The sequence below is a fragment of the Falco cherrug genome, chromosome 10 (assembly GCF_023634085.1).
Source record: "Falco cherrug isolate bFalChe1 chromosome 10, bFalChe1.pri, whole genome shotgun sequence".
In the NCBI taxonomy this organism is placed as follows: domain Eukaryota; kingdom Metazoa; phylum Chordata; class Aves; order Falconiformes; family Falconidae; genus Falco; species Falco cherrug.
Genome location: NC_073706.1, coordinates 29,838,876 through 29,860,884, shown reverse-complemented (window position 1 = coordinate 29,860,884; position 22,009 = coordinate 29,838,876). Strand labels below are relative to the sequence as shown.

At 44.5% G+C, this 22,009-nt stretch overlaps 2 protein-coding genes across 14 annotated transcripts in view; both read right to left on the bottom strand.

Moving 5' to 3' along the window:
- SCUBE2 (signal peptide, CUB domain and EGF like domain containing 2) overlaps positions 1–3,793 on the bottom strand; it is a 41,664-nt gene extending 37,871 nt beyond the window's left edge. The window contains exons 1-3 of the mRNA XM_055722810.1: positions 3,590–3,793; positions 1,277–1,399; positions 691–816 (exon numbers count right to left, since the gene is read on the bottom strand). Of these exons, the coding sequence (XP_055578785.1) occupies positions 691–816; positions 1,277–1,399; positions 3,590–3,692 (352 nt within the window). The 5' untranslated portion in view covers positions 3,693–3,793. The remainder of the gene's footprint in view (positions 1–690; positions 817–1,276; positions 1,400–3,589) is intronic.
- A 5,094-nt stretch (positions 3,794–8,887) lies between these two features.
- DENND5A (DENN domain containing 5A) overlaps positions 8,888–22,009 on the bottom strand; it is a 70,920-nt gene continuing 57,798 nt past the window's right edge. For 12 of the 13 annotated variants that reach the window (XM_055721958.1, XM_055721959.1, XM_055721961.1 and 9 more), the window contains 7 exons: positions 20,259–20,404; positions 19,566–19,684; positions 18,240–18,421; positions 16,267–16,349; positions 14,840–14,963; positions 13,671–13,839; positions 8,888–12,960 (listed from right to left, as the gene is read on the bottom strand). In XM_055721958.1, the coding sequence (XP_055577933.1) occupies positions 12,777–12,960; positions 13,671–13,839; positions 14,840–14,963; positions 16,267–16,349; positions 18,240–18,421; positions 19,566–19,684; positions 20,259–20,404 (1,007 nt within the window). In that variant the 3' untranslated portion in view covers positions 8,888–12,776. Of the gene's footprint in view, positions 12,961–13,670; positions 13,840–14,839; positions 14,964–16,266; positions 16,350–18,239; positions 18,422–19,565; positions 19,685–20,258; positions 20,405–22,009 lie in introns of those variants that run through there. The other variant, XR_008734119.1, reaches the window with a different exon arrangement.

Here is a 22,009-nt window from a genome sequence, read left to right as displayed (position 1 = left end):
GTGTGCTGAAGAATATTATCACAGTAAAACCACGAGGTCTTGTCACCCATTGTTAAGGATTTTCACCTGCTGGCGCACAAAAAGAAGGAAACTATCAAGGTCTTAAAGAAAGAAAAGAAAGTGGGTGAGAGAGAGTGTGTGCATGCAGGGTCACGGGAGCCAATGAACACATTTCCAGAGTTGCATACTTTTCTCCCCACTAACCACCCAGGGAAACTCCACGCATTTGGCTTAGTCCCTCTGTACTCCAATGGCCTCTATCATATACAGCTACTGCATGCTCCTAGTTGTCCTTTCCTTATAGCTTGCATGTCAGGAAGTATTCGGACACAGCGAGAAGCCCACGTGTTATACCTGTAGGACAGGGAAGATTTCTAAGCCCAGAAACACACCTGAAAACTGATCCTAAACTAACTCTGGAACAGCAAAGATGACAGCACGTGGTTTTTAAAACTCATTTAGCATTAACAACAAATGGCATTTCACACATTTTAACCAACGCACTTAACAGAAATGTAGCACATTTACTGTGGTGGAAAGAGCCAGCTGGGATGGTGCATCAGTACCTGGAATACATTCTTCTCTAGCTGAGCTGGTTCAGCCCAACAGATCAGTATGCATCTCCCATGGATGCAGTTAAAGGGTTATGTTAGCATCACTACTCACAACGCTCGTGAACACGCTTCTTACCCAGACAGTTGTGGCCATCATGAGCCAACATAAAGCCATCATAGCAAGTACAGCGGTAATTTCCCGGTATGTTGAAACACTCGTGGACACAGCCTCCATTGAAATCATTATCACATTCATCAATGTCTAAGGAATAAAGCAAAAGTCAGTATGACGGATGCTTGCTTGCTTGAGTGTTATAGACAGTTAGAGATGCGACTGTGTAAACCTGCCAGCCCAACTTCTGCTACAGAAACTGTCTTCTAAAATCACCATTGTCTTGCAAATAGACTATACTTAACACATTATTTGCTGAATGTTTCTAAAGAGTGACAAAATGCCCCGAGATTCCCCTGTAAATTCACCTTATAGTTTTTAAGGCTGCTAGTTAAACAACAAACTAGTTATTAGACCAAATGATATTACTAGGTGAAAAGCCATGCAATCCATTTGCCTTTGGTTTGGTAAATAAGATCAGGTGAAGAAATTATGGCTATTTTGATTTAAAATCGTCCTCCATATTCTAAGCCATTATTTTTAATGGCTCTGCCTTCTCAGAAATACCTCTCACTGACAGACACAGAGCACAGTGTTTCAGTCATCTTACCTTCACATTTCTTCCCTTCGCCAGTGTAACCCACTTTGCACATGCACTTGTACAGCTTCGGGGTGTTCTGACAAATAGCATCTGGGTGGCAGTCATCGAGCCCCAGGGCACACTCATCCACATCTGGGAAAAGACAAGGGATTCAGAAGGGATGTCAGAAGGTGGAGAACAGGGCACGTCTCCTGTACACATCGCTGACAGATGACATAGGGCTGAGTGCCTGTTTGTGGTGTGCGCGCGCCATGTTATATGTGAGTCACGATGGAGACCGTATCCGAACTTTAATTTATGTTCTACCTGCATATAGATGTATCTGTACGCCTTTCAGATAAGGTTGCGTTAAGCTTTTGTACCCACTTATAAACACATCCAAAATAATCTAATATGGGCTAGAACTTCCGTGAGATTTAGCTGACAGTTTTACAGAGATTCATTAGAGACTGTTAATCTTTCTGGTTAACAAAAACCAGTTATGGAAAGAGTTCTTGATCACATCTGTGATATCACCCTCAGGAGCCAAAAGATTTTTGAACTAACAAGGGGAGTTTATGGAAACATACTTTCAAAGCCACCATCAACACGTTAAAAAACTGACTTACCATTAAACAGATGCACAATTTATAACTAATGCCATTTTTTTCAATACAAGAATAGTATCTGGTGAGCAGCATTGCCAAATCACCTGGCCAGCCATCACAAAGCACAGCACACTGAAGCAAAATATCCAGGTGGAAACTTCAGAGCAGAGGAAATGAGGAAAAAAGGAAACACCAACAGGAAGAAGTCCTGGAGATGAAGAAGCGTAGACAGGAGAAGAGGAAGAAAAAGTTAAGGGCAGCAGAAGATATCAGTAGAAGTTTTTCATACAGCAGAACAGAATTCCAACATAGAAACAGGAAGATTTCCAGTAACTGGCTAAAAGAAAGAATTGCAGAAGCAGCACCCCACACAGATATAAAAAAGTGACTCCTAAAACAAGAGGAATTGCAGGAGTATCAGCAGAAGGTGACTACTTAAATAGTCAGCCACTTTTTATAATGGGGATCACTTTTTAAAGGGGAATTTCAGCCAGCACGTCTCCCATTTACAATTACAGCATTCATCTTTTTTTTTTTTTTGTGGGTTTTTTTCCTTTCCCCCAGTCACAAAATATGCCTGTAGGTACCGCGGCAACTGCCAACTGCAGAAAGTATTTGCTCGGGTTTAACTGCGAACGGTGCCCAGCAGTGGGGAACAAGGCAAAGAGCCAGTGCTAGCGCAGCGGTGCTCTCCAGGCTCTCAGGTGCACACAGAAGCAGGAACAGCGATGGGGTCCCACCAGAAAGCAGGGGGATGGTGGAAAACGAACAGGGAGAGTGGCGAAATCCACCGTGTCTCCAAGCAGAAAAGTCAGGCTTATCAAAAAACACGGGAGGCAGTGAACTGCGGGAACAGGGAGGGGTGCAGGGAGCTGCTGAGGGGCCGCCAGCTAGCGGGGTGCAGGTAGATGGGAGGAGGGAAGGGCAGGCAGGGGAGGGCAGGCGCGTTAGCAGCCCAGGCTGGCAGCGTGCCTCCTGCACGGCAAGCGCTCCCAGTCCTGCCCGGGCCAGGGGGGCAGCGGGGACCCCTGCCCCGGCGAGGGGGACCCAGGAGGCACACGGCAGGGAGGGGGCTTCCCTCAAGGCTATGACACTGAGATATCAACTAGATCACACACCGTTGGCAAAACGGCCGTGCTACTATTTTATTTTTACACTATTCCTCTATGATGTGCGGGGAAGAACAGCAGCAAAAACCCCAGCGTTAACGCACACAGAAGCACAGAGCAGAGGACTGGGGGCGGGGGTGGGGAATAAACCAGCAGGCACAGGGAGCAAGGGACTTGCAGGGCCAGCAGCCTGAGCTGGAGGAAGACCCTTGGTGGGGGAAGAGGCTGCGGGCGGACATCGGCGCCCTGACCCCGGCGGCGGCTGCAGGAGCGATGCACCGGCCCGGCCCCCGGCCGCCAGAGGCACGGCTCCCCGCTCCTGCGGCACAGCGGGACGGCAGCCCCGTGCCCGGCCCGCGGCGCTCAGCCCGGCTCCCCCGCCAGCCGCTGGGAAACGGCGTGCGGCAGCCACCCCCCGGCGGGAACGGTCCCCGCTCGCCCGCGCCGCACCTCGCCGGGGCGGCCGCTCGCCACCGCCTGCGCCCTTCCCTCCGCCAACGGCCCCCCCCCGCCCGCCCGCCACGGGTGCTGGCGGCGGCACCGACGGCCGGGCGCCCCGAGGGCAAAGCCGCCCGCCCGGTGCCCCGCGGGGGCAGCCGCTGTCCGGGGCTGCAGCGGGCACTCACCGGGCGGCGGCAGGGCGGCGGGGGCGCCGGGCGCGGGCAGCAGCAGGAGCAGCAGCGGCAGCGCCCGCGCCCCCGTCGCGCCGCGGCGGCCGCCGGACCCCATCGATGGCGCTGCGGCGGCTGCGCTGCTGCTGCTGCCGCCGCCGGGCGGGCGGGCGGGAGGTGTCTGCGGGCGGCCGGCCCGCCTCACACTGACAGCGGGCGCGGGGCGGCGGGGCGGCGGCGCGGGCTGGGCGGGCCTCCCCTGCCCCGGCCTCCCCCGCCCCGGGCTCCCCGCCTCCCGCCGCCCGCCCGCCGGCTCCCGGGCGCGGTGGGCGCAGCCCCTGCGCGGAGCCGCCCCGTCCCACATGAAAACCCGCCGCTGCAGCGCGCCCGCCCGCGGCACCGGCGCTGAGGCACCTGCACGACGCCCCAAACACAGATGGGTGTCCCGGGGGCGCCCCGGTACCTCACACGCGGTCCGCGGCGGCCAGCGCCAAGCGTGTCTGCCGAGGCGCCCCGCGCCCCCCAGGGCGGCCATGAAACGCTCTGCTCCTCGCAGGGCCAAGCCCCTGCATGGCTGGGCCCCGCCGCAGCCCGTGCACAAACCCCTCTCCCCAGCCTTGCCCCCCTTTCGCCAGCATCACAGCATGGCAGCTCTTACCCTGCAATGCCAGCCCGCTGCGGCCCCTCAGGCACCCCCCTGTGGGCCCTGCCCGACCCGCTCTGCCTGCGAGCCCTGCCCGTTCCCCTCGCCCTGCGGGGCCCTGCTGCGGGCCCTGCTCGTTCCCCGCGCCCAATGGGCCCTGCTGCGGGCCCTGCTCGTTCCCCGCGCCCTATGGGCCCTGCTGCGGGCCCTGCCGTGGGCCCTGCTCGTTCCCCGCGCCCTATGGGCCCTGCTGCGGGCCCTGCCGTGGGCCCTGCTCGTTCCCCGCGCCCTATGGGCCCTGCTGCGGGCCCTGCCGTGGGACCTGCTCGTTCCCCGCGCCCTATGGGCCCTGCTGCGGGCCCTGCCGTGGGACCTGCTCGTTCCCCGCGCCCTATGGGCCCTGCTGCGGGCCCTGCCCGCCTTCCCTTCCCCAGCCTGCGCGCCCTGCTGTGGGCCCTGCCTGTCCCCCTCGCCCTGCGGGCCCTGCCCGCCTTCCCTGGCCTGCGGGCCCTTCCTCCCACAGGTACAAGCTGCCCACCCGCTATTCACTGAAATTATAATCTCCGAAATGTTGTTTGACCTTTCAGGGTGCAAGTGAAAGCAGGCAGCATTCTTTTCCACCCCTCCTTTCCCTTCCCCATTTTGCTGCCTTTTCTCTTTTTTGTTTTGTCCTGTGAGAAATACCAAGCTATTTCTAGTTCTAAGCAGGGGTTACACACATTAGTAAATCTTCAGAATGAAACTTTCCCTCAGTCTTTGTCTTTGTTTCCTTAATGGTAGCTATAAATTACCACTTGCCTTTCTCACTGGAGCATCAGGCTTCATTGGATTTTAAAAGAGAATAACTTTGATCATTTCAAAAGCAATGAGAAACAACCTATTGTATCTCCCGGACGGTTTCACTCTTAGTCAAACTCATCTATAAATGCATAAAGCTTCTCACTAAACACTCCAAGGATTCTCCAGCCCTGCACCATACCCCAAGCCTCCCCTTACCAACAAAGTAATAAATGAAAGCAGCCTTTCTCCACAGTTTCCAAGTTCTCATGAATAGACGTTCACGCTTCCAATGGGAATTCACACACCCACGCATCCCTCATCTGCGGGTACCAGCCCAGGCGCCTACAAACAGCTTGCCCCGATGCACAGAGACGCCATCTCCCACCGAGGCCCTGGGCTACAAGCTACCAGACAGAAAAGCTGCTACATATTTCAGGCACTTTTCAGTCAAGGTTCCTCTATGAACTTGATCAATATTAATTTAATTAAAATTCATCACAAGATTTGATGAAAAACATAAAATCTGCGTATGAAGAGTGTAGCAGAAAATCCAAGACACTGAAGAGCAATATAACCAAACAACTAAAGCTTTCTGAGGCACAGTAAAGGCAAAGCGTATTATTTACTTCTGTAAACAAAAATATAAAGTGACACAAATATTTGGGAATGCCTGAGCGAGATCAAAAGATCTCAGCACAGCTTGGAAAACAAACAGAAAAAAATACTACATTTATCTAAGTGAATGAAACCATGTCTTATACATAAATCTCAAAGTGCTTTGTGAAGGATCCTAGCTATTATTTCACTTATAACACTCATTTGTTTATGTTGAAGAAAGAACTGCCATTAAAATATTTCTCTGAAGACACAAAACAGACAGAACCTCAGACCTCAACTTGGATGTCTTTCTGTAGCCTCCTTAACTATTTCTATTCAACAACAGAGCCACAGTGACAGACGACCAAACTGGGTACTAAGATCTTTACTGGGAGAGAGAAGCTAGAAAAATTCTTAAGACTCAACTTCAGCAATAAGTTAAGTATGATGAAAGAAAAACAAACATGCCAGGGGCAGTTCAACAGGAAGAGATATCAAATAGCAGCATTTGAGGGTTTTTCCACAAATAGAAAATAAAATCACAAAGTTTTAGGTAGGAAAATAGCTCCTGGTAAGTATCTGCAAGAAGTGTATGCAAACAGAGTATTTTCATACATTATGCATACTGATCCTAAAACCAATAGCAAAGTTTTTGCTCACCTAGATACTACACAGCATTTTAGTCTTGACCTAAATTTTCTCAGTGTTGCATGGGCCAGAGTCCCATCCAGTTGTTTCACAGATGCTTTGGGGAAAGAGAGGTTTGGCTGTTTTGTATTTGGAGAACAGCTGCACCTCAGAACACTTGTCTGCTTTTTCCAATTGTAGCAATGTATGCGCTGCCTTATAATCTTGCAAAACCTAGAACTTCTTCCCACTAGCGCTGTCGGATCTCTTTGGACCACCAGGAGCACACCACTGCTATGAACATTGCTGCTCCGAAGGAACGCTTCCATACAGATAAGACCCCCAATTCCTTCCGTCCTCCACTTTAAGTATCACTTGAAGTTGCTTTGCATTGAGAGATCACAACTAAGCTGCCGTACAGCAGCTGGACGTAAAAAACGTCCCAGAAATTCTGCACCCAATCTCCTGTGTTGAATACTTAGTCTGACAATCTGGGATAAAAACTGCCTTATGCTTTACAATTCTTGTTAGATTGTATTATTTAATGATAAGCAAACACTGTTTGAAGACATCTAGATTGCCATGTCATTATACTTTAACGTAGTGAGAGGTTGTGGATCTGCTAGGCTGAGCGACAGTGCATCATACTGACCCAAAATTTAACACAACTGAGCGAGCACAATGAGGGCCTGTGACAGAAGGTGAAAACAACTTGGGGGGGGGGGGTGGGGGCAGAAGGAGATGCCAGAACAAAAAAGGGAAAGGGGCAGACACAGACAAGTGAGGAAATAATTCAATATTTGAAAGTATTCCACAGCATTTCACACACACAATGTCTCAGAGCTGTAGTTTTAAGTCGTACACATCTCCGTATGTATAGTGGGTTTTGAACAACTGTTTTCCTTTGAATCACTCAAACTTTTGCACTTATGCTTTCCATCTTAGTAGCCAAGAGTCTTCCAAGCTACCAAATAGGTTGTTGAGTTCTACATAAAATGACACATCTTCAGTAATCAGCATTTTTGCAATTTTAACAGTGGCTTTCCTCAGGAGCATGACTTGCACATGGCTTATCTCAAACAGGAAATCTGGGGTTCCTCTGGTCACCAGAAGTCTAAAAGACCCTCTCATGTAATTTATACTCTTTGTCTAAATCTTTTTATGCCGCTGGTAGAAGAACAGCTTCCCTGAAACAAACATCAGATCCACCAGTGACATTTTAAATGTTGTACGATCTCCACCTTAAAAAATGCCAGTGGCACTGAAATGAAGAACGGTTTCTGTCTACTGCAGTGCTAAATACAGTATGTTCTATTAATTAATATGCGTCTTTGAGTTAACCAGGAAAAAAGGACACTTTTTGCTAGGTGAAATAACTTTTAGACGAAGATCTGCTTGGTGCACCTCTATGACCTTGGTATTTCTTTGTGAGAACTTTCCAAGTCATCACTACAACAAATCATAACATTTCTAGACCCACGTGTTTGGACCCATTACCCAGCAATCAATGCCTAGCACTCAAGCTCTCTTCTCCAACAGATGTTAATTAGCATCACCTTCTATAAAACCACCTCAGACCTGACATTTGGAAAAGTGCTGTGAACCCAGCAGTTGCACAACACACTTGGCTCACCAAAGCCCCCGGTTCTTTTTGTTCCTTCCCCCTTTTGCAGGAGGTCTGAAAGATTCGTGGCCACCTGTGATGACGTGAACGTGTTTCTGAAGCTGCGCTTACCTCGCAGCTCCATCCAGGCCTGCCCCACGTCCAGCCCCATGGCGCCCTGCAGAAGAATTGGAAGCGGCAGGTCTAATAAGGCTCGGGAACTGAGCTGGTCTCAGCTTCCATGAGAGGCGGGTTTGGCATTTACACAAGTGCGGCATGCCTGGCAGCAGGTACCAAGTTTACAACCGCACCCCCCAAAACCTGTCCAAGGGTCAGGCCACCAGCACCACCTCATCAGGGCATGGGGCAGGCTGCGTTCACCCTCTCAGCATCTCCACCAGTGTGCCCATGGGATGACACCATCACCTGCAGTAGTGCAGAATCACCACCAGGCTCAAGACGACTGATATGGTTCCCCCGAGAGATCTTAACACTTCTTATTTTGCTTGGCTTAACACAATGCCTCCACCACAGACCAGGCTGTGTCCATGTGCAGAAACAAAGAGAGGTGAAAGAAGCAGAGATACTTCCAAAAAATTATCAAACTTCTCCCTTCTGTGTTTTCCCTCGTAGTTTGAAACAACCAACAATGATCTCATACGGTTTGACACAGAGCGAAAGGCAGCACATACACACGTGGGTACTCACAGACACTTTCCAAGATCTGCATTAGTCCCTCTGCCTTCCTGTTCTCCCCAGTCCCTGATTACTGAGAAGGCATCTCTTCCACCGAGAGCAGTCTGACCCACAACAACCGCTTGCGAGAAGGCTATGCTGGTGCCGGGAGGGAGGCAGGCATCTAGTTGAACAGATCAGATACAAAACTGCACAAAAACCATCTCCTGACATCAGGCACTAAAACGTCATACGTACCTGCAGCCTGGCAAAGAAGAGAAGATGATTAGCCAACTTAGAGGCTTTCGAAAATAGCACATTAATGCTATTTATCATGTTAGAAGACAAATTTTATTGCAATTCAGCAAATAAGCTACACCTGTAAATCTGTTTTGTATATTCAACTCACATTTAATGTCCAATGGATTGAAATGTCACAGAAAAAATAAAAAAGGAGAACAGTACCTGGTTTTGTCATTATAATGTAAACTTCGATGCCCGCCCTTAAAAAACACAAGCCAGTGGTTCCCCCATGTAGTAAAATATATAGTTCATAAGGTATTGACGCTTTATCTTAGTTTAACAGCCAATGTCTAGGTATAAAATAAAGAACTACAAAGATGTGAAGTACGTGTACAATATCTTCAAGTATCCTATAGTATCTTGCACTATGGACATAAATCATTTAACAATATACAGAAAAAGTTAACTCTGAATAGTTTCACTGCAGAAATCTTAACATATTCATGAATTCAAAACACATCAAAAATATGGATCACCCAGCTACTAGGTCCCATTTGAACAATGTGAAAAATACTCTTCGTAATGGAAAAAGTTGTGGAATAGTCCCCAGTTGATGAATATATTTTCAGCTACAGAATGTCAAGATGGTTAAATTTATGGCAAGTAAAGGCTTTTTTTTTTTTTTGTATAAACTTATCACCATAGTATTTCATTACATTTAAATTGTCTTTATTAATTGGCATTTTCTTTTTTTATAAAGTATCATTTTATCAACTCTGACAGCATTAATCAAAGAAGCAAAAATAGTTGATAGGCGATAGCCTCTTTTATTTCCTCAAATCAGGTATGTGCCTGTAAATGCTTGGCCAATTTAGCACTGTATATTTACTGCATCACGAACTACTCATTTTTTTATCATTCTACTTCTCTCTACAGAATGCACGTGTGCCGTTAACAAAACATTATCTTTTCCCATTAACTGTTACCCAAAAAAAACCCTAACCTGCATCTACCAAACCTGCTTCCCCTTATTTTAGAAAAGTAACAGGGGAAGATAAAAAAATTACAATTGCATTACTCTATAGCTCATTTATGAACAAAAAACAACGCAAGTTTTAAAAAGGGAGATGGATTTTACAAAGCTCTAGTTGAAAAGATGCTGACCACACCACTTGTTCTTATACAGAGTCATCCAGTTCAGCAGAATGGCATGGAAGGAGCAAATGCTGGGTCCTACCATTATTTTGTGGGACTGATGCTAGCTACATCAATGAAAGAAGTAGGTCAGTTTGTGGTAAACACTGAAAAGTCATACGGATTATGGCTGCTACTATAGACTGAACTGTTCTTAGATCTGCCAGGCAAACCTCTTCCCAAAACCCTAGCACAGGCTACCACATAGCTGTACTTAATATCTCAGTCCTCCTTGGTGGCCTCTGGATCCAACAAAACCAACATTTTTTTCTGCTGCATTTCAGAATCTTCCACTGGTCCTTCAGTGGAGAAATCCTTCCAGACTTGAAGGAAGCCTGCAACGCAAAAAGTGCTTTGATCCTAATAGGATTAGACCCCCTGCCAGAGAAGGAGAAAGGGTCTATCACAAAGTGATATTCCCTGTGAAAATAAAGTAATGGAGGAGCTGGGAAGATGACCCCTGCACCTTCCTTTTGCATCTGGACAGCCAGCACACGGATAGCTGTCACCGATGGACAGCTTCATCACCATGGGCCAGCCAAAGCGCCCACCACCTGGGAACCAGTAAACCCCCAGCGCTGTCCATCCCAGCTACCGCTGACTGTCACAACGAGGACAGAGACCCACACCAAAGCCAGCCATCCAACCAACGGTATCATGACACACTAGGCGAACTTGTAAAGAAAAAAGAACCTTCATTCAGGGTTAATTACCTCATGCAAGATAAAATTAATCCATACTTCATACTGTGAGAGATACGGGTTTAGCAGGATCAACTGATCCGTTAAGGTCAAAATAATTAATCCAACTCTCCTTTCTTATGTGGACATATTCCCTGTGAAATACACAGGCCAAATAAAATAATCTTAAATATATATAGCTGAAAGCACTGTAAAACTGGGGGTGTGTGTTTGCTATTATTAATACATAAGCAAGCAATTCAGGGCAAACATATAAACATTATCCCAACATATTAAGTTGAATACACAAAATTCTTAGAATAAAGTACATCTGTTTTATTTTTGCCCTTCCAAATATGGAAAAAAACCCAAAAAAACCCAAAAGAACAAAACCAAACCTGCACACACAAAATACTTCTGTGAAATGCTCCTGTAAGCTCCAAACTGCAAAAGAACTCGCATCCACCCAGCACGAGGAGTGGCTTGGACACTGCCCTCACGTCTTCCTAATGCTACTGTGAAATCAAAAAAGAATCTTGCTCTGATAAGCAGTGACAATGGAACTTCTCAGTTTAATAATGAAATAAATAGGACAAAAGTAAAAATATTCAAAAATTTAATACATGTGCTATACTTATAAATTATGGAAATAAAACTATCACAAGATGTGACTATGCTGTAGGTAAAGAAAAGGTGCTACAACATTGTATGAACCAAAAAGTTGGACTCGGCTTCTCAAAAGAGAGACAATACTGAGATAAGTTTATACAGTGGAGACCTCTTAAATACATAGCCCTGAATTTCTGTACAGTAATTTGTGATGCTGATAAATCAGCCTGTTCTTCAGTCACATCTTCATTTCAAAGAGATTGTTATCAGAGGACTCAAATGAACAGAGATGCCTTTTAGGCATTTGCCAAGTTCCAGATCTCCAATAAATTAAGCTTTCAAAATGTTTGTGTTTTATTGTAAAACAGACTTTATGAAGCTTTCTCTGCTAAAAACAAAAGCATCCCAAACGAAGCGGACTGTGATAACAGGATCCAAGAAATATTCATTCATAAGAAAAAAACCTTACTACTCACTGTCTTTTCAAAAAATTAAGAAATCCTTATATATGTTAGTAAGGTATACTGTTATTAATTTGTGGGGGCATAAAATTCTTTGTTTAGTCATGTGGCATTTGGGGAACTCATGTCCCTCTTTATTAGCAGTTAAGAAAATTACCAGCAGCAACCATAATAGCAAAATTCAAAAGGCTAGTTCAAGTGGAAACACTTTTGTGTTATGAATACTTATTCCAGGTTTTTCATTTAAGTGGGCTGCACTGTAAATTCTGAATTGCAACATAATATAGCCAGTTGTATAACAGAAGGTTTTTTTTAAAGACAAACTTACAAAACACAATGATAGGTTAAATAAATAAAAACATCAGTTAAAAAACACACTTAATTTCTTTTGTGCAATTGCATACCAATATGAAAAATATTACTTTGATCTCTGCACATTTCACGGTTCAGTCTCCTGGATTTCACTAAAAATAATACTGACAACAAAAATAAAGGAAAAAATGATTTGTTGACAAACCAGTGCTTTGGAGCTATCAAAAAAAAGCACACATCAGATTTGTAGTTCCCTTGCAGCAAAACATGACCCAATACATTAAAAATCAAACATTGGTAATAATGTTAATATATAAAATATTAGTTTAAAAACTATAGAATGACCTTCTCAGCAGAAATGGAGTGTATACATTGGGGTCTATGACATACAGCATATCTGAAGGCAAGTTCACAGAATGCTGAAAGGCTCACTGCACATTTTCTATGGCAAGGAAATACTGCAGCTTTAAAATAAGCTGCACAATACTCATCTCTATCTCTTTCACATGAAAGTGTGTAAAAAGCAAATCAGCAAATAAACTCTAAAATAGATTTATACCAAAATCCTCTTTTTTTTTACATTGAGTTTACAGCTTCTATCCATTTGCCTGTACTATTTTTGGAGTTTCCTTCAAGAAAAGTCAAAGTTGCATCTTGGGGCCATGAACAAGTTCACGATACAATGTACTGGCAAGACAGAACTTTTGCATACTAACGAGATTCACTCCTTGTTGCTTTTTTTTTTTTTTAAAGATAGTTTTTCCTGTGGGACAAGAGGTCAAATATCGATTCCTTTGACAAGAGATGCCTCCAGCGTAATGTTGAACTCCTGCAAGGTCTGCAGCACGCGAATCAAAGAATTCACAAGAGTATGATCCTTAATCAATGCTATGTCTTCATACATCTGTGCTGTGATCGGGCAGTCCGCGAGTAGGGCGATCCAGTGATGCAAAAGGTGGTCTCTGACAAAGTGACAATTGTAATATGGAAATAAAAAATAAAGCCCAGTTAATTTCTCATTTTCACTGACATGGGTTTTATTCTTTGCCTTCTAAACAGACCTACCATCTTCTCTGTCTACTGTTATAAGCCAGGAAAATGGGAGGTAACTGTGGAACCTGTTTAAGTACGGAGCATCCCCGACAGCCATGTTTCTAGGCCTTCCACCTCTCGCATCCAAAGATGTATTTCCCTGGAGGCCTGGAAGTCCCAAGCAGGCCCAAAATCACTAGCCTTCCCTACTGACTTTGGGTCAAGAGGCTTCCAGATAGCCCCAGCTTCCCTCTCACCCATCTCCTATAATGAGAAAGGAGAAGGTGGGGAAGTCACCTAGCCATCACTCACCAGACCTCAGTGAGGATGGTTTTCTATTTTCCGACCTTGCTAGTGGTACACCAGAGGGAGGCTATTCACACCAGCTTACTACCTTTCTCTCTTGATTCAACTAGTCAGCTCATTGGGAAACTCAGTTTTTTTATCTCCAATTTCCGACACTTCACATGCCCAAGAACTCAAGTCAGGGCATGGTTCACTCGACCCATCTTTAGTTACAAAGAACTGTGTTAAGTAACAGCCAAACTGCACCACCCAGTAGTTGCGTGGCTTTATCTTACTGATGTGCAACACTTCATTTTATTAAAATGTCAATAATAATAAAGAAGTTTCTCTATACCTGGCTCCAAGACACACCAGCATCTGAAACTTGCCATCCTTCCCAATGTTTCTAGGGGTGTTGTTGATCGCAGTGATAAAACGACAGAAATTCCTGGCCCTTGTCTGCCAGTTCTCTTCTGGGACCATCTCATTTTGCTCAAGGGTCTCATAGTATGTTTGTGCTTTTTCTTAAAAGAATCATAGGAGATAATAAAGTTTCATCAGCACATATAGCAGTCCTAAAATATCATTCTCTTGTGCTTGGAATAAAATAATTATGTACTATGACCTTCAAATTTAGATTATTTGATTTGATACCGTCTCAGTATAGTTTTTTTTCCCAGGAATCATGCTTACAAATCCACAAGGCTATCGGACCACTGGCAAAAAAGCATGAGTGTCTATTACAGAGTGGACAGGTAAAAGTTTAAAGACCTAAATTCAAAGCTTGTCCATGAATTTCCTGAATGATTACATTTAGGCACTGGGGTTTTTTCATGTTTGATTCAGTCTTGTGTTCCCCATGTGCAAAACTGGGATTCCGCTTTCTTCCCTCTGAACCATGCTGAAGAGGTTCTTGTATCTACTGAATTTTGAGATGCTACAGCAAAATGGTGACATAAGGAGAAGAGTAATGTCAAAGTACCTACTCAAAACAACAGAAACACCATTAAAAATAATTAATTTTCTAAAAGGTGTTTGTGTACTCGGTTGATTTATTCAGCTTTATGTCAAAGGATCTGGACAGTGTGAAAAATGTATGCTTATAACCCTTTTATTACAACATCCAGTAAGTACCAACAGATCCATCTGTTGTGCTTTATAAGGCAACTCAACCTCTTAAGTGTGATTTATTGCTTTCACCATGCTTAACTAAGAACAAGGTTACCATGTCAATTCACCACCTTATTTAAATAATTCTTCCTCACTAAGAATTTTTTTTTTTACACTACTACTGCTAGAAGGACAAATCCAGTCACTGTATTAAGTACAGTGTCAACTTTGGCAGAAGACAAATGCTCTTTCTCTCAACAGTTCAAGGCAAGAGCCCTTATGGCAATTCAGCTGCCAAGATGCCTTCAAGAAGTAGGCTGTTCACACCAGCTGAGACACAGTAACAATGATAAAGAACACACAGATATATTTCAAAGCCACAAACCAGCTCTGGTATGTCTTCCTCCCACTTACCTAAAAAGTCCCAAATAAAGACGTTTTTGAAGAGTCTTGGTGATTTAAATCCATGCTGAAACACTTGCTCAAGAGCTGAAACAAGTCCACTTTCTCCACACAGCAACAGCGTCAGACTGCCTCTCTGCCAAGCACACACGGAAAGCCCACACACTTATTATCTCAGTTTGGAAGTCTGGAAAACAAGTGTCTCCTGCACCTACTACTGAAACCCGTTTTTAAATACATTGATGCCCCAGGTTACAGTCTACTGTCAAACAGTGGTCCCAGACAGGATCAGGATGACCCAGTTCTCACAAGTCCTGAGCATTCAAAACAGTGTTGACCTCTAAGAATGAGGCTGAAGAAAGCAATCTCAGTGCCTCGTCATCATCAAGTGAAGCCATGAAAAAGCCAAGATAAAGATTATGAGCAGACTTTACCTGTAATAACGACCACCATGCAGATAATTCATAAAATATTTTCCTCTTTTACTAAGCAATAAAGACCGCAGGTCCATTGTAGCAGGTGCCTCAGACTGTTTGCTTATCAACAAAAACAACATTTAATGCAGTTTTTAAATCTCAGAAAAAAAGCCAAATTCTTACTAGAACATGATGGCAAATTCTGTTTTGCAAAAACAGTGCATGACCACTTGAGATTACTGTGTAAATAAAATCATCAACCAGAATTATACTGTATACGAATTTGCCATTCTATACTGAGCTTAGAAAAGATGGATGCAGAAGGAATGGGACGACCTATTTGTAAAAAATTAATAACTCTCCAAGAGAGATCCTCACTGGAGTCAACTCTGCTCTACATCGCCCTGGCTCACAAGGGCTGGGTTGTGACAGTTTGACAGAGGCATGCTTCTTAGGTTTGTTTCAGGAAACAACTGCCAAGTCAGTTAAGATGATTACATGTGTAATGAGAAGCATACCAGAGTCTTTGACAGCACTTCTGCTTCACTTGCCGGGGGAAGTGTGGGTGTTTGGGCGTGGGTCTTTTTTGTTTCTGTTGGTTTTTTACAGCAGCCCACGGGTTTTCATGTTTTAAGTAGCAAAGATAATGCACAACAGGCATACAAAAAACTACTCAGCACTCAAATGTAAATGTAAAATGTCAGTTAATCCAGAACAAACTAAACAAGAGGCAACACTCTTAACAGTGGTACAGGCAGAATCCTTGGCACAATTTTACTAATAACTCAATTTCCAATACCAGAATGTTAACATCTAAATTAATGCTCCAGTTAGCAGCAAAACTGAGGCACTTGAGGATGTCCTCTTCCAATGGTGTAGTCTCATTACCTTATTTTTGCTCCACTTAAGAAATTTTCAAACAGATCACTGTTCATTCAGTTTAGTTATTTCAGTTATATATTCTCCAATCCTTACTAAGAAGAGTTTTAAGACAGGAGTGCCACTACACACACAAATCCTCACCTCCTTCTCTGGCTTGTGGAAATGCTTGACAATACCATTGACAGCTTCACCAATAGCTTCTTGTATCTGACCAGTATTTAACTCTGCAAAATACAAAAATATATCCAGTCACTCCGTAACAGCTTTAGAAACTGTACCTGTGCACAAGGGATAAGGCATACCACAAAAAAAGAAGAGGAGCACAAATCTGTATGACTCCTGCTGCTAGTGAAAAGGTGTTGGAATGTGGGTAATAGAAATCCTATTTTATTTTTATTTACTGTGGAGGAGGTAGAAATGGTTTTACATCGAAGCTAACACTGTGGTGTTTCAACACATCAACAGGTGGAAAGGGTTTTTATGTCTTATGTGATTTTTCAGACCGGGGCCCAAAATTAAGAAAAGGAGCTGTGCTTCAATGAGGACCACCAAATCTGAGCATCCCGGAAATAATTCCTGTGATAGTTTCACTGTAAACCCAAGCATGCTTGGGAGCAAAGCAACCACCGGGTTTATCAGGAATAAGACAACCCTGGAACAGTGATCTCAATGGAAAACTAAAGTCCATGAACAGAAACCACTAGCAAGCTTTTTCATTCATGAAGGAGAGACAGAGACAGGACAGAAAATTTCTACCTTCCTCCATAGCACTGTGTGGTGGGTTGACCCTGGCTAGACACCAGGTGCCCACCAAAGCCCCTCCATCACTCCCCCTCCTCAACTGGGCAGGGGGAAAAAATACAATGAAAGGCTTGTGGGTCGAGAGAAGGGCAGGGAGAGGTCACTCAGCAACTACCATCACAGGCAAAACAGAGTCAACTTGGGGAAATTGGTTTAATTCATTACAAATCAAATCAGAGTAGGATAATGAGAAATAAAATAAAATATTAAAACATCTTCCTCCCACCCCTCTCTTCTTCCCAGGCTTAACGTTACTCGTTTCCCTACCTCCTCCCCTCCAGCGGTACAGAGGGACAGGGAGTGGGGGTTGTGGTCAGTTCATTACACGCTGTCTCTGCCACTCCTTCGTCCTCAGAGGGAGGGTTCCTCACACTGCCTCTGCTTCAGCCTGGGGTCCCTCCCACAGGAGACAGTCCTCCATGGACTTCTCCAACGTGAGTCTCTCCCATGGGTTACAGTTCTTCATAAACCGCTCCAGCGTGGGTCCCTCCTACAGGGTGCAGTCCTTCAGGCACAGCCTGCACCAGCGTGGGTCCCTCGTGGGGTCACAGCCTCCTTCAGGCATCCCCCTCCTCCAGCGTGGGACCATCCCCGGGCTGCAGGTGGGGATCTGCCCCACCGTTAACCTCCACGGGCTGAGGGCACAGCCTGCCCCACCATGGGCTTCACCACGGGCTGTCGGGGAATCTCTGCTCCGGTGCCTGGAGCCCCTCCTGCCCCTCCTTCTGCACTGACCTGGGGGGCTGCAGGGTTGTTGCTCTCACACATTCTCACTCCCCTCTCCAGCTGACACTGCGCAGTTTTTCCCCCTGTCTTAAATATGTTATCCCAGAGATGGTACCACCATCACTGATGGGCTCGGCCTTGGCCAGCAGTGGGTCCATCTTGGAGCCAGCTGGCATGGGCTCCACTGGACACAGGGGAAGCTTCTGGCAGTTTCTCACAGAAGCCACCCCTGTAGCCCTCCCTGTTACTAAAACCTTCCCACACAAACCCAATACATATTCATTCCACAGATGAAGTACAAGGATAAATAAAGCACCACTAGGGCAGCTAAGCACTGGACCAGGAGTCCAGAGACATCTCCCTTCCATCCTCGGAGACTGTCAAAATTTGAGTAGATAGAAGAGGTTGTTCAGGATTGTAAATCAGAAGTTAGCAGGGCTTTGAACAGGGGGTTGGGCTAAGTGAGTTTCACAGGTCCTCTCCAAGCTACAGTTCTAAAATACAAGACAACCTAAAGTTCTGTTGGCAAGCAGCTCTCCTCAGGCAATGATGCACAACAGCAAGACCAGGCGTCCCCCACCACTCACTTGGCTTGTTGTTTGGTGATATAGTGACAAATCTTCTGATCATGCTGGGTGACTGCTGCAAAGGAGGGGTTCGGCACTGCCGCTCATCAACCTCAGTGTGCGAAGTCAGCAGCTCTCCCACCAGGATCCTCTCTAAGCTGCCGTCATCCATTCCCTTTCCAAGCCACCTTCCACAGGGAAACCTAAGAACGTAAAGGAGATATGTGGATCGAATCCTTCAACCCAGATTCAATTTTCCACGCCAAAGACTTCCAACTGCGGTTGCATAAAACCCAAATTCTCCCAGTACAGTCATTACAACTATTTCACTCATCCAGCAACAAGTAACAAAGTCTTTGGTTTGGCTTTTGCCAGCAGAGGGAGCAAAAATAAAACAGCTTCTTTGTTCCAAGTTTGTACTAAATGTTGCACTAGATGACCATGATCTACAAAGCAAAATGTGGCAGACAGTCTTGTGTCTTGCCTCTTGCAGAGGCAAAAGAGGTAGAAGAGAAAGACCCACTACACCCTATAGATGGGTCAGCCACAAAAAAAAACCAACCAAAAAACAATACCCAAACAAAAAATCCCAAACATATACTTAAATGCCAAAACACCAAGACATCTATTGGAATTGGAATATTAAATCAGACACTAGAAAGCATATGTGCTCACTTGCTCATTATCACTCTCCATGAACCAATGTTGATGTCAGTTTAATCAGCTTAATCAGAAAACTGAACAGCATCCAAAAATAGAATCTTGCCTCTTTATTTAATTACAAACTGGCATGGAGAACCGAGTGGACTTACCCGCCAATTTGTCATCAACATGAGCCTGACAGTTTCTCTAAAAAAAGGCCAGGGCACCAAACTATGCTGTATCCTACACAAATAAACGTCATTCTTACAGAAATCTCATTTCTTTACCTTCACTGTGTAAACACAGGTTTCTAACACTCATAAGTCCTTGTGTTCCAGCTTGTGTCCAAAGACCTCTCTGTAACACCTGCAGCACTCAGCCTTTAATACAAAATACCGGCCATAGTTGGTAAGCAGCAAGCTCTAACTTGCTATTTCTTCCCTGGGCTCAAGGCAGATCATTTTTAACATGCCCAACAGTCAACTCGTCTTCTCCACCAATGTTTTGAGGCTGGACACAAGCATCTGCAAACTGAAAACTCTGTTCAATTTTTTAAGAATCACAACATGCCAGAAGCCAAGTGATCTTTCTCTGCCTTCAGGTAGCAGCAACTGTAGACACAGAGTCTCAGGACATAAGACCTTTCTAATCAGCTCCCTGCAGAAATTCTACTTACCCAACATGAAACATCGGGATGATACTTACTTGTAAGTATGCCCTGTTATTTCATTTCTGACCATAACATATTCCACTAGCCACTTGGCATACAGTCCTGAATTATCATGTCCTATTTGGACTGTGGTCAGTTTTCCCAGGTTCTGGCACTGCAAATTGAACACAGAGTTTGTCAGAGTAAACTGAAAGAGAGCAGCATGCCGGAGGAGTAAACTATTAGGGAACATGCTAAGACAGGGAATCAGAAACGTGGTTCCCCTCTTCTGAAAGCACAACTGATTCTGGGCTTTTTAGGGGTAGGCCACTTGCTTTGTTTTTGTTTGGTTTGCTTTGTTTTGTTAACTACTATTTTGACCAGCAGAGACATCATCAGTTGAAATAGCTTTTTCAATTAAATTTTATCCAGTGCATGCACACACACAAAAATCACAACAGAATCACTTGTTTCCAATAGAAGAGGGTATAACACCTCCCACCATTACAGCACAAAGCTGTAATATAAAGATAGTCTTGTCCATCCTTGCACCAAGGATTTGTCAGTCATTTTGCTCTGCATGTCATTAAATATAGATTAAATGTGCTATGTAGAGGCACAGGAAGTATTTGTGACTAACCACACAGACTAAAGATATGAAATGTGTGGCAAGATAGCACAGCAAGGGGAGACTTTTAAACTGAACAAACAGAACATTCAAAGCATTTTTTGTATCAAGCAATACCAACCTCAAAAGTCATTTCTAATATATTCCTGGGAATCTGCAGGACTCCTGTTTCACCCAGTTCTCCCGAGATACAGATCCAAGGATTGGCTGTAAACATTGAACCACCAAGTTTCTTGCTAGGAACAATCAATATATGGTATGGTATCACTGTAAAAACAAGAAGAAATAACACTTCAAAAATGAAGGAGGATAAATAGGTAACTTCTTTAATAAAGAGAAGGAGGATAAATAGGTAACTTCTTTAATAAAGAGAGGGGGGAAAGGTAAGTCAAAATATTACTGCAGTACCATGAAATGTTAAAACATCGTCAGAGCTGCTATTTAAATCATGCTGCTAACACTTGCACACTAAGCACTGATTGACAATCAGAAAGTGTACACATAGCAGTCATCAAGAAGCACAGCTGACAGCAAACCACTGTCAAGTGAAAAAAGAAATATGGATGGAATAATGCCTCCATATGGGTATAATAATTTTTCATTTACCAGCCTCAACACGTGTCATGAAGATGGTTACTTGTCCCCAGCTTAAAGACAAGGAAGTAAAGACAGAATATTCACGTATCCAGAACTTCAACGTAGTGCAGCATGCCAACTCCATGCTCAGCTGCTTAACTGCCTCCTTTTGTGTGTGCATGTATGCACACTACATGACAAACACAAATTCCCATTCAATTACTAACCAAAGCCTTTGCTTGCAGGGCTTGCTTGCAGCAGCGTTCACTGCTACGACTGAACAAATTCAGTGAAAACACATTATAAAGCTGCGAGTTTCCCTGTATCATATTGCTCTTAGTTATGCTAATTGCAAGACTTCCTGATTTTAAAAGAACAAACAACCTTCTTCCCCTCTAACTGACACCACACACACACATGCTCAAATGCCTTCTTGCCCCCTGATTTATCAGTAACTAATTCAACCTAGTATCACCTGAGTTACAGCCCCTTTTCTGACTCAGGAGGCATGTGCTCCTGGTGAAATGCATGTGCTCTTCAATCGCCTAACATCTCACACAGCCCCCTATTAAACAAACTTTTATAACAAAATCCGATTATCTGAATGGTCATTGTGTTTCTTGGCGATCTGCCCTTCTTTTATAGTGCATAACTGGATTACAGTTAGGGCTTTTCAGCTGAGGCGTTTAATACATTTCTCCCCCAGCATCTCCTCAGTTGTCAGTGCCCTCAAGAAAGCACTTGGTGGTTGAATTTTCTTAAAAGCTTGATGCTCATAGCATTTAAGAATTAATTAACATTTCCCTTTTTATCTTTTGTGCTGATAGCCTTAAATGAAGTGAAAATTTAACTGCATCCAGCAGACCAGATCTTAGCATCATCCAGAACCTGCCGACAAGACCAAAACCTGTTTTGCTTAGATGTCTGCTTGCTTTGTCTTTCATGCACACAAATATGGATCATAGCCATCAAGGGTGGCTCCTATCGTGGAGCCACAGAGGTCCTTTCACACACCCCTACCCATAATTTTATAAGCTTTGCTAAAGTCTTTCCTTCCAACTTACTAGTGAGGTCCTGTGGCAGCAGGCACACAAATGCACAAGAACTCTGAAACACATTTAGGCATCAGCAACAGGTTAAAAGTTTCTCTAGGGCTTTTGTTTTGGTTTGGTTTTTTTAAGTACTTCAATTGTTGCAGAGTTCTGAAGTAGCCCTGGATGGGCATTTCGTTGTTATCCCAACCTCAGACACACACATGTGACAAAGTAGGCTGAGCATGAAAAGGAGAAAGTTTTT